The 18873-nt window shown below is 45.9% G+C and overlaps 1 protein-coding gene and 1 long non-coding RNA gene across 9 annotated transcripts in view; one reads left to right on the top strand and one right to left on the bottom strand.

The window, feature by feature from the left end:
- ASIC4 (acid sensing ion channel subunit family member 4) overlaps nt 1-17888 on the top strand; it is a 210281-nt gene extending 192393 nt beyond the window's left edge. For 3 of the 7 annotated variants that reach the window (XM_081839317.1, XM_081839319.1, XM_081839318.1), the window contains exons 10-11: nt 15483-15576; nt 17409-17888. In XM_081839317.1, coding sequence (XP_081695443.1) covers nt 15483-15576; nt 17409-17518 — 204 coding nt within the window. In that variant the 3' untranslated portion in view covers nt 17519-17888. Of the gene's footprint in view, nt 1-4815; nt 4972-10928; nt 13023-15482; nt 15577-17408 lie in introns of those variants that run through there. The other 4 variants (XM_081839320.1, XM_081839323.1, XM_081839321.1 and 1 more) reach the window with 2 other exon arrangements.
- On the bottom strand, nt 6-17416 carry LOC309329012. Of its 2 annotated transcripts, XR_014151014.1 has the most exons (4): nt 16710-17416; nt 13713-13879; nt 1929-2052; nt 6-634 (listed from the first exon to the last, which is right to left on the bottom strand). It is a non-coding gene; the product is annotated as an uncharacterized lncRNA (long non-coding RNA). The 2 variants fall into 2 exon arrangements; XR_014151015.1 differs by lacking the exon at nt 6-634 and having other exon boundaries at nt 1611-2052.
- Nucleotides 17889-18873: the final 985 nt, after the last annotated feature.

The following is an 18873-nucleotide window of genomic DNA, read 5'->3' as shown; positions in this document are numbered from 1 at the left end:
TACACTTGTTTCCTTTGCCACTCAGACTATTTCCTGCAGCTGCCATAAAACGGGGAGTGGGGGGATCGCTGGAAGGAAGCGAGGTGCAATTCTTTGCCTTTCCCAGCTTTGAACCTGGTCAGCTAGAGAGTGGGATGGGGAAGGTAAGAGAGAACAATATTCTATCTCTTTGCATATTTGTATTGGGTAGATCCGCACAATGCCCACCGATATGAAAAATGATGTTGGAGAGTTTGTGTCATTTAAGCATGAGAGCCTCGTTTTGTTTGTGGGCCACTGCATGCTCTGGGCCATGTGGGCTGCATGTGATGTGTGTCTGTATTTCTTAACAGCGTTGGCTGGAAAAGACGCACGTCAATGTGTCAGCTGCTGTGCGAATTCTGTGTATTTATTTATGAGATGATTTACAAACTGCTAACTGAAAGAATACATCAAGGCAGTGTACAAAAAAAAGAATTAGAAAACTATAAAATTATAAAACCGTAACATACAAAACTCAGGGATGGCTCAGTTGGTAGAGCATGAGACCCTTAATCTCAGGATTGTGGGTTTGAGCACCATGTTGGGCAAAAGGTTCCTGCATTGCAAGGGGTTGGACTAGATGACCCTTGTGGTCCCTTCCAGATCTGTGATTCTAAAACAAATGGCCAGCACTGAATCAAATTAATTCTCTTAGAAATGCTTGGCAAAACAAAATGTTTCCAGAATTGTCGGTGCCTGTTTGATTTCAACAGGAACAGTGTTGCAAGTTACTGGTACCACCATGCTGAAAGCTTGAGATAGCTATGAGACAGTAAGTTGGGCTTCTCCAGATGGTCACAGTTTTCTGGCCAGTTTATAAAGCACAAGGTGGTCCTTCAGGTAACTTCAGGTTAGGGCTTTATACACTGAAGTAATACCTTGAACTTTGTTTGGTAATGTGCTGGCTTTCCACACCAAAATGCTGATGCGGAGCTGCTCTGCCCAAAAACTGGACTGCCGCATTCTGCACTTGCTGCAATTTCTGAACCACCCTCAAGGGTAACCCAATGTAGGTGACACTGCAGCAGTCCAGTCTAGAGGTCCCCCAGGCATGCAGCAGCGTGGCCCATGTATCCCTGCCCAGGAACGGCTGCAGAAGGCATACAAGCCCCCGCTGGAAAAGGCATTCTTAGTCACCAAGCACCAAGCACCCAGTGACAGTGATGGATCCAAGAGTACTCCCATGCTATGTACCGTGAGAGTGCAACTCCATCAAGAAAAGGCAATTTCTGAAACTGCCCATTTCTGAAACTTGGGAACTGCACACCCACAAAGCTTCCGTCTTACCAAGCTTCAGTGTGTATCTGGACCTGCTAAACAGTGCATCGCCTGTGTAGTAAGTTGTGTAGTAAGCAACAAACGTTCCTTGAAGTCTTACAGTTCTGTTTGTTTTTTGTGCTCTGGACCATGAGAAGAGCCCTGCAGAATCAGACCAAGGTCCATCTGGTCCAGCACCTTTTTCCCACCAACTGTGTCAAGCTAGATATCCTGGAAGCTCATAGGCAGGACATAGATTTGATGGCTATCTAGTGTTGAAGTTTCATCCTGCTGAAGTTTCATTTAGCTATCATGTTGACAGACCAACATGACTATGCTGCTGCAAGCAGTGTGTGGACATGCTCCTATGAGTATATTTTTATATATTTGTGTGAGCCCATTGTGATCTGGGTAGACAGCGCCTATATACCAATACATACTTGTGTGCATGAATATATACATATGCACATACATATGTTTCTGTTTGTGCATAAAAGAGGCAAGACTGCTTGTGCGATGCCCGCAGAGAAGGCTTTGGTTACATCTGTGAACCTGTCGTAGTTAAAACGGGGAATTTACTACAAAACCATCCTGGGCAATAAGTGTTTTACAGTATATTAACCCAGAGAGCAGTCAGTGGATGAAAGCACCTCCTGGCTCAGCTTGAGCATCTGTTCACTCTGCGTCTCTCAAGTGCAGCAGATTCAGTGTGGCCAGACAAGTCACAGCTCCTCTCTGCTTTCCTCTTGCTGCATCCCACCTGACATGGGAAACCTACAACAGGGACCAGAATATGGAAAGCTGGTTACTTACGAAGAATATGAGTTATTGCCTAGTGAAATTGACAAGTGTACTTTCCAAAGGTTCTGAGAGCTAAAGGAGATGTTAGGCATGTGCTTCTAAAGAAACCAATCTCCAATCAGGAATGATTTCCAGAACTTTGTTTGCGGTGCTTAGAAGGTGTCAGCAACTGGAAGCCTTGAGCCAAATGAGCCTTGTCCCTCTAGGCAGTTGAGGAGTGTGAGATGGTTCCTCCACTTAGAGAGATGGAAACCCACCACCTCTTACAGCAGTGGAGGGGAATCTCCAGCCTTCCAGATATTGTTGGACTCCCAACTCTCCTCAGCCCCAGCCAGCATGGCCAACTGTCAAGGATTATGAGAGTTGCATTCCAGAGACAGAATGTCTTGCTGGCCCGGGAATTTACAAAGATAGCCTTTAGATAGCAAATCTTGCCTCCTTGCAAATAAATAATAATGATAAAGAGAGTGTAGAGAGCACTTCCACAACCTTGATAAAGAGACAAAAGAAAATCAAAGATGCACACAGTTGTTTTTTTCTGGAATAGTTTTTGCAAAAGAATTGACCTACTTTGCTAACAGTTAATGAAGCAAATTGGTAGGGAGAGGAAAGATGGCAGGATATAACAGAACAAAGAAATCTAATCTATAATAGTAACTATTTGAAAAAACAAAAGATGTGACCTGGCACTGTACCACAATGACTCTATTTAGCTTTAAATCAGGGAGTTAAGTAGTGTAAACATTCAAAAACCAACACTGCACCCTGAAGAAAGAGAGGCCCTGATATCTGCCGGCTGTTTGCTCACCTATGGAAATGAATTGTTTAGAAAATGTGTATCTAACAAGATGCTGATAAATCTCAGACCCCGGGCAAGAAGAAGCTGATAAGGCCATTCAGCTGCAGAAAGAGTTGACTGGGAATACATAAGATGTAAATGCAAGCTAAAGTTGCATCAAAGAAGGATCCAGACTATGTATATTTTAAGAACTCCCCCAAATCAAGGAACCTGACCCAGTGACTTCCACCCACAGAAACAGGCTTTCACACCTAGATCAGCTGCCATTTGGAAGGAAAAGATGGTGCCCAGAATGAGATGGCTGAAAATAGAACTGATTGAATTACCCCCTCCAGATCCCTGTGCTGAAGCAATTTCTGAGTAGCTGTGAGTGCAGCTCTGTGCAGATTTATGTAAAGATCCTGGTGCCATAGATCAGAGTGAAGAGGTCTAGGAAATGGTCTTTGCATTTTTCACTTTTCTAAAAGGTTACACGTATGAATTTGAAAGCAAAATCATTGTTTGCCTCTGTTATTTTATTGCACAAATAATAATAAGGATGTCAATTAAATTAACCAAAGGCCTGGTTAAAAAGGAATGTTTTTGCTGGGTGCCTAGAGGGGTATAATGAAGGTGCAGGTGAGCTTCCCTGGGGAGCCACTGCAGAAAAGGCTAGTTCTTGTGTTACCACCCTCCAGACCTCCTGAGGTGGCGGAATACGACCAAGGGCCTCAGAATATGATTTCAGGGTCCAGGTAGGTTCCTATGGAAAGAGGCAGCGAGGTATTGCGGTCTTGAGAAGTTTAAGGCTTTATAGGTCAAAACCAGCACTTTGAATTGGGCCTGGAAATTAATTGGTAGCCAGTGCAGTCAGACCAGGATCGGTGTAATATGATTAAACCATCCTGCTACAGTAAGCAACCTGGCCGCTGAATTCTGCACTAGCTGAAGTTGCCTATCTTCAGAGACAGTACAACGCATTTCAGTAATCTAACTTTGAGATTACCAGAGCATAGACATAGTAGTTAGGCTATCCCTGTCCAGTTAGGGGCATAGCTGGGCCACCAACCAAAGCTGATGGAAGGCACTCCGGGCCATTGAGGCCACCTGGGTCTTGGGGAATAGCAAAGGATCCAGGAGTACCCCAAGCTACACACCTCCTTCAGAGGAAGTATAACCCCATCAAGAGCAGGTGACCTCCCACCCATCTGGTATAGGGAACCACCCACTAACAGTGCTTCAGTCTTATCTGGATTGAGTTTCAGTTTGTTGGCTCTCATCCAGTCCATTACCAAGGCAAGACACTGGTCCAGCACTTCCACTGCCTCACCTGCAGAGGTAAAGGAGAAATAGAGCTGAGTGTCATCAGCATACTGCTGATAACTTACTCCGAACCTCCTGATAACCCTGCCCAGCGGTTTCATGTAGATGTTAAACAACATAGACATCAACAGTGAATGTAGAATCCTGTTTTTCTTTTTAAATGAAAAGTGGGCGTCTCAAGACTTCCTCATATAGTAGTCAATGGTATAATAATGGTCTTGTGCCTTCCTGGGCCTGTTAACTATTATCATTAAAGAGAAACCAGTCTTAACATACCTGTCCCCAAGTGTGCAAAGGAAATGCTACCAAAAATTGAAGAGGGCTCAGGCCTAGCTAGCCTTGGTCAAGTGCAGCACTTTAGTTTTCACAGAGGTGTAAAGAAGACCAGTACCATTTTTCTAGACTATGCAGAGGCTCCTGCTCCTGTGAACCACAGCAGACACCTACTGAAAGGAGAGAGAAAATATCCAAGACCTACCAGATTGTTTGGTTAATGGCCTCATTACTACATATCGACATTTTTTCACCGAGATGAATGGGAAGAGAAATAGATGGCAGAGATGGAGAATGAGGAACCATTCGCGGATTTAGGCACCAAGGTTTTTTTTTATAATTTCTTTTTCCTGCCTCCACAGAAGTGTCTTTGTCCTGATAACCTCTGCACCGTTAGTCAAGAAAAGGAATGCTTCAGATCCGTTGAGTAGGAAAAGGTGTGCTGCAAATTCCAGCTTGTGACTTTCTCCCCTGCAATATGATTATAGCTGCCGGAAATAAAACCCCTTAATACATTACTCCAGGGTAACTGGTCTACTTGGAAATCACACTAGGCTGTTCTTCCTTGTTTAGGGCACAAATCCCAAAACCAGGGAGGAAAACCAACAGCATAGTGTGGTTGGGCTTCAGAAGCTGGCAAATGTGAAATGGTACGCAGATGCACAAATGTAGCAGCTCTGGCTCTGCTGACTGTTGATTCCCTGCCTGGTACTGCCCAGCCCATGCAAGGAAGATCAATGTGGAACTAAATTGTATCTGCTGTATCATTAGTGGGACCCTGAGACCAACACAGATGCGCAGTTCTTTGTACCAACTTGGAAGCACTGCCCCACCATCAATCCACTGCAAAGTAGCATGTCATCGAGGACGCTGGAAACAGATGGAGGATCCAGGTCACCCTTTGTTTAGACATGAATGGATGGCTTGGAGGCTGAGATTCAGGAACAGATTCAAGGACACAGAACCCGGAGAGGAGAGAATTTAGAGACACGTGGAGGACTGGGAAGGTGGAGGAGAGTGGAACAGCCCTCTCCAGGCACAGGCTACACAAGAAGGCAGCGATAACATGAACGAAGTCTACTGAGAGCTGCTGGTGCTGGGCGTGGAGAAGCAAGGAATAAGTGGTGGCTACCAAAGAAAGGCAGCCGCCCGTAGGGTGAATCCACGCAGTCTGCATGAGAATACATGCATTGGAATACAAACAGGTGGCTTTCTAAATGATGGGCTGGTGCCTCTACCTAAGCACATAAGAAGAGTCTGCTGGATCAGGCCCAAGACCCATTTGGTCCAGCATCTTGTTCTCACAGTGGCCAGCCAGATGCCTGGGGGAGCTTGTGCACAGGACTTGAACACAACAGCACTTGGGGTAAGCCACTCAAAGATGCAGAGTGGAGGAAGACTGGGCCAGCACTTCTATTCTGGGTGCCGTTTGCCATGTAGTCCGTTGGTTCCTTCTGACCAAGCCTGGATACAGATAATTTCAGGTCAGGGCTTAGTCTTTTTTGTGGATAACAGCCTTCCCACTCTGTGTTTTCCAGCCTACGTTCCCTGTTTCCGCTGCTTGACCTTTGGAAAGCTGGAACAGCTTAAAGGCCACAGGTTCCCTCTCTCTCCCCTTTAAGCATTATTCCCTGGTGGCTTTCCTGTGGTGCTAGAATGATTTGGAGCCCTGCGAACGACCCCCCCCCCCACACACACAAATGGGTGTTCCTGCTGAAATGGTCCCTTTCACAGTTGCCTCCTACCTAACCAACCTCTAAAGGCAGGAACCACCCTGAGAAAGGTCACAGAGGATGATCTTAACATTCAGGCAGGTCTGCATGGTCATGCGTATACAGCAATATAGTGTAATCAGGGCAAGCTGTAATGGTGCAGTTGGGCATTTCCTGGGGCCCCAAGGCCAGCAAGCGACTTGCTGCCTCAACAGTAGTGCCATTCTCATGTTACTTGGAGGATTCAAGAAGATCAGAGGCAGCATGACTTGAATTCTAGGTTGGCATGGCCCATAACATCTAGGCTCGCATGCTCCCCAAATCCTGGAGCTGGCACTGAATTTTTTGTGTGCATGTGTGAGTGAGCATGAGAGATAGGGAGAGCTGCATTGCCTGCCTCTAATCTCATGTGAGCATGATGGTGAGCAAGTGACATATACCGCATGCCTATATTACAGCATGAGCGGGAGCCGTTCCGCTGGTGCATTCAATATCCCAGGAGCCCTGATGTTATATAAAGATAAAACACAGGAGGCAGAGCCAGGGAAAGCCCATCAAACATGCCGATTTTTGGCTGGCTCTGGAGCCTTTGGACAAGGAATAACTAATTAGCAGCTGAGTTTACTTTAATTTCCTGCTGCTGCCAACATTTAAGTCAATAGAAGCTAGGGCTTCTTGAAATTCAACCTGGCTGCAGCAAAGGGCTGTAAATAAAGGTGCAGACAGAGAACTACCCAGACTGATCTTCGTATCGTGGCCGTTCCAATGCCGCCTCTGATGAGTTGGCCAGTAGGGTACTGAAGGCAAAAGAGGCCCATGTGGCTGCAGCAGGACCTCTGGGCATCACCCCAGCAAAGCTGTGCTCACTCCTAGCACACCAGCCAAGATGAAAGCAGCATTTTGTATTCCACTTGAGTGGTTGTGGATTTACAGGCTTAACTCTGGACCCAACCCGCTGAAGGAAGTCCTTTGTTCTCATCTTGGCTTTCAGGACATGAAAGCTGCAATCCTGAGCCATTAAAATCAATGAGGGTGTTGCTGTCGATGTCTCAAGATAGCAGCCAAACATCCCAGGGTTACTCCTGGCATGGTATATATGTCTTTACTGCAGTAGACTCAGTACTGTCCACTGCACACTGGCACACTCCATGCGGCTCAGGGTTGAATTTGGACATTGGCTCCTTAACAGCATTGTTTGTTGGCACAGAGATGAGCTATTCTGGGCCGACTGAGCTGTGATTTCTCGGTTCCTTCACTTTCTCCTGTTTATGTTTTTATTTTAACCTCACATGTAATAACCGTGCAGTTGCATATTACTTCGGTTTTTATCACAGAGATGCACAATAGCACAAATCAAGGGGATGTGCCCTAGATACAATGCGAAGTACATACCATAAGGACATATGGAGAGCCTACCAGGTCAGAGCAATGGCCCATCTATCCCAGCATCCTGTTCTAGCATTGGTCAGCCAGATGTTCAGGGAAAGCCCACAAGCAGCACCTGCATTCAGCAGCACTCTCCCCTCAGTTGCAAGTCCAGCAACAGATATTCACATGGACCACCCTACGTTTAGTACTTTCTTGCTTAAAATCTCAGGCAACTGTGCTGGGAGAGTCCTTGGCCCTACACCCTCGACAGCCACTTCCATTGAGAGCGGGCAGCCCTGAGCTAGTTGATGGTCCTGTGTTCCCACCTAGTGCAAGGCAGCTCCTTGTAACCTAAACCAGCCGCATAGTAAGAATTGCAGCTACATCTGATTTTTTTTGGGGGGGGGGGAGCAGCTGTGAAGTTGTTCTTCCTGCCCATACCTGTTGTTTGGACTTAAACCCAGGTGGGCTGTGGGAGGGCAGCAGGTGGGATGGGTAGAAAGGGTCTTATAAACAGCCGAGAACATCAAGAAGGAGTGCTTACAGGATAGAGGAAGATTACAGTGGTAGAAGAGTAGCAGGAAAAATACCAGAGAAGGAAGATTCCTCATGCTGGCTGGTATGCAGGAGGGATAGGCACTCACTCGTAGGATGAGCTGGGGCTCTTTGGTCCAAGAGCAGAAACCAGGAGAGCAGATATAAGCCCTGTCCTCTGACATAAGAGGGGATTGAGAAGAATCTGAAAGGACTTGTGGAGAACACCACACTGTTTTTCCAACTTCTCATAGTGGAAACCTTATGAGAAAGTGTTGATTTCTATTGTAGGGGATGGATTAGAATCTCCCCCCACCTCTAAAAAAAATATGGGAGGGGGGTTTGATGCCAAACACATTTTCAGCCACAGAAGCAGTGGAGCAACATACGCCTTTAGGACATGCCACTCTGCTCCAGCATAGGGTCTATCTAAACAGAAGCAAGAGAGATGGATGTTGTTCGTGGTCCCTCCAGGTTAGATGCACACAACAGATGCCTCCAATCAATACTTATCTGTGGCAAACAGCTAGTGCAAAATAAGCTCCAGCGTAGGTGATCAGCTGTGTTGTCACAGCGCCACCTTGTGGACAGAATCATTTTTTTCTGAGCAAGTACTATAGTGACAGTTCATCCTTTCCTGCTCAAGCACCTGGAGGCCTTGTCTTCAGGAAGGATGGTGGCAAGTCCAGTAATATTATCATGTAGTCAAGGGAGGCTGCCTTTTCTCCAGGAACCTCTGGCTTTGCCAGGCATAACATGAACCCAGCAGTGGCACAGTTAGGTCACCCCTGTGCTGGTAAGCTAATGAGCACATGGAGGGTGGTATTCAGCTAAGTTTTACTCAGTGAAGACCCATGAAATTAACAAGCATGACTAAGATAGATCTATTCTGAGTAAAATTGAGTTGAACACGATTTAAACACACACACACCTCATTCAAGCCATTCTCTCTTTATCCACATTCCATGAAGTGCATGTTTGCGTGTTTGCTTGCCTAATGTTTCTTGGAGATGCTGTACAGTATTTGAAGTGCAAGCTTTTGTGTGTTTTTGACATGCTAACTGTTTTTCCTGTTTGTGAAAGGCATTTCATGCTGTGCACAGGCTATGCTTTCTGAAGACCCATGGATGCAACTTCCACCTTAACCTATAATTAATCCTGATCCAGCAATGGCAGCTTTCTAGCGCAGCAAAAACATTATCCATGGGGTGTAGAACCTCGCTGGAGAGAGTGGGAACCTTTTTCTTGTTTCATAATTGCAGCCATGTCTGCCCTGGTCCCTTACCAAGGGAATATTGCAGTGAAATGGATTAGACCAGGGGAATGTATATGGAATGAAAACAGAATATGTAGTTTAGACAATGATATTCCCACATAGCAGCTCCATGCCACTGAAGAAATATCATCTGTGTGCAGCCTCAGCTCTCCGCATTAAAATTGCTAATGCACCTAGAGACCTCCGGTGTTAAGGACCTGAAATAAGTTTCCTGCCCGGGAATCCCACATTTTATTAACATTGGAATTACTACTTAATCAACATGAATTGTTCCCCTTCACCTTATTTATACATGCAACAGCTAAGAATCATCTCCCTGGTCCATTTAAGAATGAGATTGGACATTCTAATCTCTCTCATAATTTTCTCTTTGAATAATATCCACCCTAAAGCATGATTCCTGAGCTCACAGAGCCTCTCTGAATTTGATGGTGTGAAGTATGCCATGATACAGCTTTACCCTCGGGAGCTATCATTTCATCTCATTCGCTAAATCACACAGGGCACTGTATGTTTCTAACAGCTTTATACCCACAGCTGTAATTATATTTAGAGTCTTGATCTCATCTGACATGGTTGAGTGTGGCATCCCTCCAAGTGTAGATTCCTATTCCATGGGGTGAGTTCCCACCCCACACACACATCCCACATTTAAGGGTGTGGGAGATTTAACAGGGCTACAGGCAGGGGGTCAAAAGTAGAGCAGGCTCAAGAACTTGCATTGGAAAGGAGTTATATTGCTGTCCAGCAGTGGAAATGGGGGACTAGACAAAAAAGGCAGGTGACTGTCAAGTAGGTAGGGACTGCCTAAACCTGGCTTGGTACATGGGATGCCTGGAGAGAGTGAGGTTGTCAGAAGGTGATGGAGCTGTTTAAGGAAGAGCTGAACAGACAAAGCCTGTGATAGAGCATTCCAAAGGCCCATCTCAGAGAGCAAAATTTAGGAGTGGAAAAATATTGCCATTCTGTGCCATAATCTTAACAGCTCCAGCCTTTTGCTACCACCACAGAGGAAAAGAGTTCCTGCTAGTCCATGTTTCTTCATCCTGCCTCTTTCTCATTTCTGGATGCAGCAGACAGTGTAATGTCATCACCAGGGCCAGGCTATTGGCACCCTAGGCAAGGCTAATTACTCACACAACACCCCCCTCCAATAGCTAACTTAAAATTTTAAGAACAATGTCCTGCAGAAATAAAATTCTCCAAAATATTATCAGAAATTTTTAAGATATAACAAAAAATAATTGAATAAAGCTGCCCCTCAAAGGTGAGTCCTGCACTCCTCTGAGGCCTGTGCGCTGTACAGCTGCCTAGTTGGACTGATGGTAGCACTGCCCCTGGTCATCACACTGTGGAGCTGGAAGGGGCAGGGGAAGGCATAGATAGCATGCTGATGTTATATCACTTTGCAAGAAAGCGGAGGTGTCTCTCCATCACTTCTTGTCACATGCAGCCTTCCTGGAGGTCTCCCTCTAGGAAACTTCAGCAGAATGCTCATAGAGCTATGTATCACCCACCCATCCAGAGGTACCAGCTGCTGTGCTGACCGTGTTTCTTCTCTTTCTTTTCTTTCTTTCTTTCTCAGAGCTCCTGTGAGAGCCTGGGCCGCCACAACGAGGGCAGCTACCCCACAGGACTTCTGCCCAACCACCACCACCGCCACCACTACTCGGGCCAAGGGGTCTTCGAAGACTTTGCTTGCTAAGCCAGCTCGTGCGCTGCTCCCCCCAAACAGCAGCAGTGCCTCTGGAGCAGCTTGGGGCACAGCAGGCTCCGGCCTGCGCCAAGAAGCCCTTTCCAAGTGGCCAGGCCAGGCCTTCCTCCCACCTCCAAAGGCTTCCAAAAAGCACCGTGGTGCTTTTATAGCCCCCTCCCTCCTGTAACTAACCCCCTTCCCCAGTCCAGCTGGTCCTGCCCCTGCCCTCCAGGGCTCAGCACTCCCTCCCCCAACAAACCTTCCCCATACTGAAGCACAGAGAAGGACCGAGGATCAGCTGTCAAAAACAGGGAGGTGGAATGGACTCTAAACTGCTCCACTGATAGGAAGCAAGGCTTGACTGAGGCAGGCAGGCAGCCTGCCTGGAATTTCACAAAGTGGGAGGAAGGGGGACATGGAGCACGCAAGGGAGCAAAGAGGGCGTCACCAAAGGTAGAGGCAACTCTCTCTCCCAGGGCCCAGTCTGTAACACGGTAGCACCACACAACCAGCTGCTCACACAGCCCCACGTGGCAGCCTCTGCCACAGACTCTGAGTAGCGGGAGCCATGTTCCCTCCAACACCTCTCACTTTGTCCTGTCTTATCATTACTGTTCCTACTTACACCTCTTCCCTCAGCCTCCTTACAAACATACATTTCCATGTACCACTATTTTACATGCACACAGGGGTGTCTCAGGGCAGGAAAGAGGTCCTGTATCCCATTGGCTGCTGCTGCTGTTGGGCAGTGAGTGCCATGATGTACCCCATTGCTCACTTGCTGCTGCCCCCCCCCACTGAGACTGTGCCCACAAGGAGGTTTAAAGACCTGCCATTCTGCCCACGATGTGCCCCTTTACCATATGGGTACAGGCCCCTCACCCTCATGGCTGGCCAGCCGTCACCCATCCCTTCTTCCCTCAGAACTGTATATTTGTACATAACTGTTTTGGGTCTGTGGTTTTTAGCCGGCTACACTCAGCCTTTCGTTGCTGCAGCTGGCCCCTGCCGGCATCGCTAAAAACTGCTGGTAAGGCTGGACACCACGACATCGACGTCCAATCTCAGGTTCCCTCCCAGCTCAAGTGCAGAGGCCGATGCTGCAGGAGGCTGCTGGCACCAACAAAGCCCGAGTTCCCTTGGGGCAGCCCCTTCCCAGATGTACAGACACCCCCCTTCCCCACATCTTCCACCCTCCTCCAGCAGTATTCAGGGTCCAAGCCACACAAAAACACCCCACCCTCAGGAGAAAGAGCCTTATGGGTCCCACACAATGTCAAGGGGAGGATAAGGAGCCCAGGCAGCCCCCCAGGACTCAGATCCCTAGGCTGAAGCACTTAGTAGCAGACTTGCCCAGTGCATCCGCGTGTGGGGAGTGTGCGTGTGTGCAATGACTCCTCAAGGGCAGCAGGGGGAAATGTCAACTTTCTCTTTGCAGCAGGGCCCTGAGTAAAGGTACAACAGGAAAAAGCCAACCAACCTACCTTGTGCTGTCTTGATGGGACAAGGGAATATCCCAGAACCCAGCTGTGGTCCTCAGCCCTCCATGTAGCAAACCAAAGGGGGCTCCAGCATGCACCATCGAGACACTGCATGGTGTCATGCCCCACACTTAGGGAAACGTGCCTGTAATCCTGGGGGTGCATTTTCAGGAAGAAAGGTGGCACAGGAATATGCTGCAAATGCCCCCTCCTTCCTCCTCCAGTGACAACACCAAACTCTTGCATACACCACCTTCAAGAGCCAAGAGCAGTCAAGGCATTTGACTGCTGCAGAGGGAGGGGGATATTGCAGATCAAATCCGCCTGCCTGCTGCATATGTGTGTGACTCCAAGGGTGCAGGCTGCAGGAGACTCTCGACTGGGGCCCAGCCAGGGATCTTCCCAGGAGGGGGTCTGTTAATCCCATGACTTTACTGAGCGCAAGTCGCTGTTTTACAAATGTACAAGTTTCTCCCAATAAAGAGGCACAAGTAGAACTCCAGCCTTGTTTCTTGTGTCATCAGTGATTCTACCCCACTATTATCTAGCACTCCATCCTTCCTTGGTTTCTTTCCAGCTCTGCTCCTATCAGGAAAGGGATGGGGGAAAGGCACTGGACCATGTGAGATAACACTTGCATTGAGGCAATGTCCCCCTGCCAAGATGTCCAAATGAATGCTCATTAAATAGCCAATACTGTCTAATCACAAACAACTCAGGCTGAATGCTCATCTGCAGGCAATCAAAATGACACCACCCCTGGCTGCTGGAGAAAGGCAATCCTTACACTCATGTAGCCAGCAGACCAAACTAGAAGAAATGGTGGGAAGGAGATCCCATAACTGGATTTCTTACTGGTCGGTTGGTTGTAGCGCAGGGAGTTGGACAAAGCAGCCATGGAAGAACCCCAACTGAGTGGGATGAACAGAGCTGGGGAAAGGTATGTTAAATTCTTTCTCCCATATATGCAAGCTTCCCAGTAATAAATCCATAATAGGCTAAATCTTGTACAAGTATATGTTAGCTGCGATACTTGCATTGCAGGGGATTGGACTATATGGCCCTTTGGGTCCCTTCCAACTCTGCAATTCTCTAATTTTACGAACATAAAATGCGTTTGACACCAAGGTCTTCATCAACTGCCTAATATAAAACAAAAACAAATTAAGTATCATGAATCAACAAGCTTTACCTCACATACTCACAAGAGGCTTCAAGTCTGGAAAAAGATGATAAATTTGTATGGCGGTGGCTGGTTATATTAATTGGCCCAGGAAAGTTTGCTTTGATGAACAACAATTCATTTATCCAGAATGGCTATTTACACTGGAGATGTGAAGTAATTGTTTCGCCTTCCTCCTACAAAGTTTAACATCCAAGAGTCAAAGCTTATTGATTTGCTATGTTTATGGTTTCATTTCATTCATGTTATATTAAAGTACTGCTAAACAGTTGGGGGGGGTTGCAACCCCACTGAAGAGCTGGGACAGATAGGATTCAAAAGCATCTTACAGAGGATACTGTCTTGAATGTGTGTGGGTGCGTGATTTCAGATGGCGTAAAGCTTAATAGCATAAAGCTTACTGTGGGGGTGGACACTCTCATTCCTTATTCTTTTCTACATATTTTAGCTATTATTGACAGCAGCCTGGTCCCAAGGGAAAGAAGATTCAACACCATATTGCAAAGAACACAATCCTGGACATTGGGCCCATCATTTGGGGTGGTCCAAAGCTAACTGTGGAGTGCACCCTCCCAGTTGCTCCTTTGTAATTGTCGTCTGGGCTCACCACAGATGACTGGCCATTGTCCCAAAACTATGGCTTTGACTGGAGGACAATTATTGCCTATCTTGAAGAAGACAGTCACCCAGTCATGATGTGTACATATAATATGGAACAGACCAAAGCTTGTTTTGGGGTTCAGGGGCATATAAACTTTAGGTCCCTTAATAATAGTTCTGACTGAGCTTTGTTTTGAACTCTCAGTGCAAACAGAGAACTAGTAACCAAGTTCAAGATCAACCCAGTCAGTCTCCTTGTCCACTAGGCCAAACAAGGATCTGCAACCCCGCACCCAAAAAGAAAGAAAGAAAAAAGAACAAGAAAAGGGGATGAATTGACACTACTCTTTGTACATATTAAAGGCAGCGTGATAGCAGATTTCAGATTTGCCTGTGGTGAACAATTTGGGTGAATATGTGCACAGTGCAAGTACTCTGAGAACTCTCAAGTTCACACAATGAAGCCAAATGCCATTCTGCACCACCCAAGCCCTCCTAAGTGGTCCTGGATACAGAACCATTGGTACAAGCTTGGCTGCATACAGAGCAGCCAGCAATAGCTGCCAGTTTAGCTCTTTAGGTTTCTTAACCAGTATTCTGGAGCATGTGACTCCCCTGTTGTACCATCAGTTTCTAGGCTCAGCATAAAGTGAGCTGTCAGGAAGATGGCCGGGAAGAAAAACTGGGAAAACGCTGCTCTTTCTTAATAGGCAATAATTCTTTCGAGCTACAGGCAAATAGACACAACAAAATGTTAAACATGCAAGTTAAACAAAAGCCTCCCTTTTCTCGGCTGATGATTGAGCTGGGCCACTTCAGCCAAGGCATTTATCTTCCCAGCCTACGTTCTGATAACCCATTTTAAACAAATCCACCCTAACTCAGCATGTACTCCCACTGCTAGATAAAAAGTTGGGTGGAATATATGGGAAGTCTTATCAACAAAAATAAACAAAGTTGACAACAATATGCTAAAAAAAACTCTGCCTATATAAATGCTGCTGCTAGCACCTAGGACTTTTTTTCAGCCAGAACTCAGTTCTGGCACCTCTCAGGTGAGTGCCATTGCTATTATAAGAGAACAAGGGAGGTATTCACGGTGAGTTTCAACACCTTTTTTTCTAGAAAAATAGCACTGCTGGCACCCATTAGTAATCTGTACCCCTCATTCACCTCCAGGGATTGCCCACCTTTTTTACACCTGGAAGAAGCATAAACCAAGTAACAAGGCTTTCGAAAGCTAGAACACGTCACCAAGTTATAGTAGCAACAGGTGAGTACAAAATCTGGCTCAATGTGTTTACGCTCCCAGGTAGCAAAAAAATGATGGGTTGACTTGCTTCCTTTGGTCCTAGAATCTGATTTGCAAAAGAGAGTAGGGCTCCAGTTAATTAATCACATCAATCTTATTAGTTGCTCACTATAACAAATTATCCAAGTGATGTACAAAAACATTCAGAGCTGAAAAGGCATAAGGCATTTGCTAGCACTGTGATCACTGTTTCCAGCTGGGTCAACAACACTAACACAAAACAAGTGTAAGTGCACTCCCAAGTGCACTTAAGATTAAGTCCAGAGTTGTTGCTCCTCTGGTCAGTTCCATAATCAATTGCTCTATGTCACAGTCAATCGGAGTATCTAGACCTCTTTGTCATGATCAGATCACACGTGTACACAAGTCTATGTGAAGGTAACTGAAATTACACATCACTATGGCACTTCTTCCTTTGGAAGCTTACTTGATTTCATTCTCCATATAAAGATCACCTGGGGATTTTGGTTAGGGAGACAACATTATGTTCCCAGTACTAAATTATTCTTGGGGTCCAGTATCTCCACCCACAGCAATTCTGTGGAAGAGTCTGCTTCTTTGGGGATTTCTGCTTTGCTGTACTTTAATATACAGAGCAAGACCACCTCTGGTATATGGCTGCCGATCCTTCCTATGTAGCCTGTATCCAGAGATGAGTGTCCCGTTCCACTCTTCCGTCTCTCCATTCCACCAGGTTTTGATTATGCCCACTGTGCTCTCCTTTGAGATGAAGCCCTCCAGTTTGCCCAGCTTGACTCAGAGGCTTCAAGTCTGGGCATACTAAGATTATGTACTGGGTTTCTTATGCACCCTTCACTACAAGTTCCGAGGGCAAGTTACAACATTATACAAAAAAATAATAATATTAGAAACGGTTAAAACAAGTTACTACAGTCAGATGAACTGGGTGGATCCTAAAGTCTATAAATCTCAGGTATCAAAAGGCCAGTGAAGAGACATGCCTTCAGCAGATGAAGAACCCTATAGAAGGGAGGGGCCACACAAACCTTAGTGGGGAGAAAATTCCACAGGTTGGGGCTGCCACAGGTAAGACCATCTCTTTGACCTCCCCCTCAAACCCACAATTGCCCCACCTGCTGAAACACTGCCCCTGCTTCTGAGTGATGGCTGAATCAGGAGAAGTGCAGTACCTCGCAGATTTACTGAATTCCTGCCCAGACGACTCTGTGGGCAACCCTATTAGCAAGGACAACATTTTCTTGGTTAGAAGTCTTTGGGGTATCAGGTGAAAGTCCCAGTTCACCCTTTGCAAATCAGTTTTGTGATACAGAGCCCAAATTATATAAACTGATTAATTTGCATTGAATGATTGTGATTTTATAATGTTCTAATTTAAACAAGTCAAGCAATTTAAATAAATCATAGTAAAGTTTTAATTTAAACAAAAGTGTAGGAGGACCCAGCTAAACATCAGGGTGGACTCTTTCCTTGGATGACTTTAAGAGGTTGGATGAACATCTGTCATTTATGAGCTAGCTGAGATTGCTACATTGCAGGGGGTTGGTCTAGATGACCCTTGGGGTCCTTCAAACTCTACAATTCTGATTCTATGACCTAGCATTAGGCATATGAAAGGAAGATCATAGTTTTAATTTAGTTTTCATTCTTGCTTGCCTTGCCCTCACTCTAGCAAACTGATTTTTTTCTCTCTCTCTATCTCTATCTTTAACCATTAAACTGTGCTTTATTGACTGCAAGTTCCCAATTCTCTAGCCTTTTTTAAATCTTCAGTTGTTTGTCAACATACATCAAAGTGTCCTTATATATTTCAGAAAGGATTAGGAGGAAGGACACGGGCTGGATTAGAAGGGGTGAGAAACGGATGTTCATTAGCAAGCAATCATCTTCTGGAAAGAAAAAAATAATGCTTATGATTAAATGAACAGAATTTGAAGAAGTCAATTTTAAATCTAGCTCAGAAGCGCAAACGGATCAAAGGAGGGAGTGTAAATATACCCCTTAGGCCATGACTTGTTTTGGAAATTCAGAATAACCTATTTCATTTGAAATGCATGGACCTCCCTCAGCTGAAATCCTCTGGACCAAACCAGTATAAATATCAGACTGTGGACTCTCAGCTGCTCTTACAATAGCACATCACTGGCATTTCTATGGGACAACTGCTAGCGACTGTGGTTGAGAATCTGACTTTGCAGGCCCCTTCAATCTCATCTTGTCAGTTATGTGTGTTGTGCTCTGCATTGTTCTGTCTGGTTTTATGAAAGTAGAGCAATAAATTAAGCAATTCCTGCAACTCAAGTTCTTTGCTTTAATTTAAATGACAACATATTATACCTTTGCAGCACATTATTTCTCTCAAAGAATTCTGGGCACTGTAGTTTCTTAAGGGTTGCTGGGAATTGCAACTATGTGAGGGATAAACCACAGTACCCAGAAGTCTTGGGGAGATGTGCTTTGAATGTACTTTGTAAATACAGGGTGGGGAATGGTTTTCACATTGAGTGTTGTATTTCCTCATGGAACCCTCTGGTGCCAGTAGTGGACAGGGCCACAAGCAAAAATGAGCTGGGCAGTGGATAGGACTCTTACCTTTCTACAGTGGGCTACATTCCAGCCAAAGGTTTCCACAACACACACACCCCACCATCCAGGCAAGCAAGACCCATTCCCAAATATTCAAGGACACCTGTGTGAACAGGGCTGGGCAAAGAGTCTAAGGGGCTGTATAGCGAGAGGGCTAGAGAGCATCATTTATGCCTTCAACCTGAGATTCCCCATACCTGATCTAAATACTGAAGGCATAAAAACCATACGTAGGGAGCCTCTGCAACACTAATCAATTATGTCATTTCTGGTGGAGTAGTGAATTTGTAATAGAGGAAATCATTAGGCACATTTTACAAACCAATCCAATATTGCTCCTCTTATGAATCTATGACGTGGCCCTGGAGCCCTTATTGTATCCTGTCCATGGCCTTCACAAACCTGGTACTCATCGGTTGCCATCAACGCCAGCCAAGACGGCTGAATAAAGACTCCACAGTGTTGCTATTGGTTGCAGCCAGTCAGGAAACAGGCCTGCACTGCAACACATCTATAGCGTGCTGCATAAAACTCATGACACAAACCACCATGGAGAATTGCTTTAGCTGGGAAGCCCACTCAACAAAGTAATCTTTCTGAGGGGCAAAGCAAGAGTGACAGGTTTCAGGAGACATGGCAACTGGGTTCCCCCCTCCCCGCTTTATAAACGAATGTGAAAATCATGTCTGTCGC

The sequence above is a fragment of the Podarcis erhardii genome (genome assembly GCF_964252035.2).
Source record: "Podarcis erhardii genome assembly, chromosome: 1".
In the NCBI taxonomy this organism is placed as follows: domain Eukaryota; kingdom Metazoa; phylum Chordata; class Lepidosauria; order Squamata; family Lacertidae; genus Podarcis; species Podarcis erhardii.
This window is presented reverse-complemented; position numbering and strand designations above follow the sequence as displayed.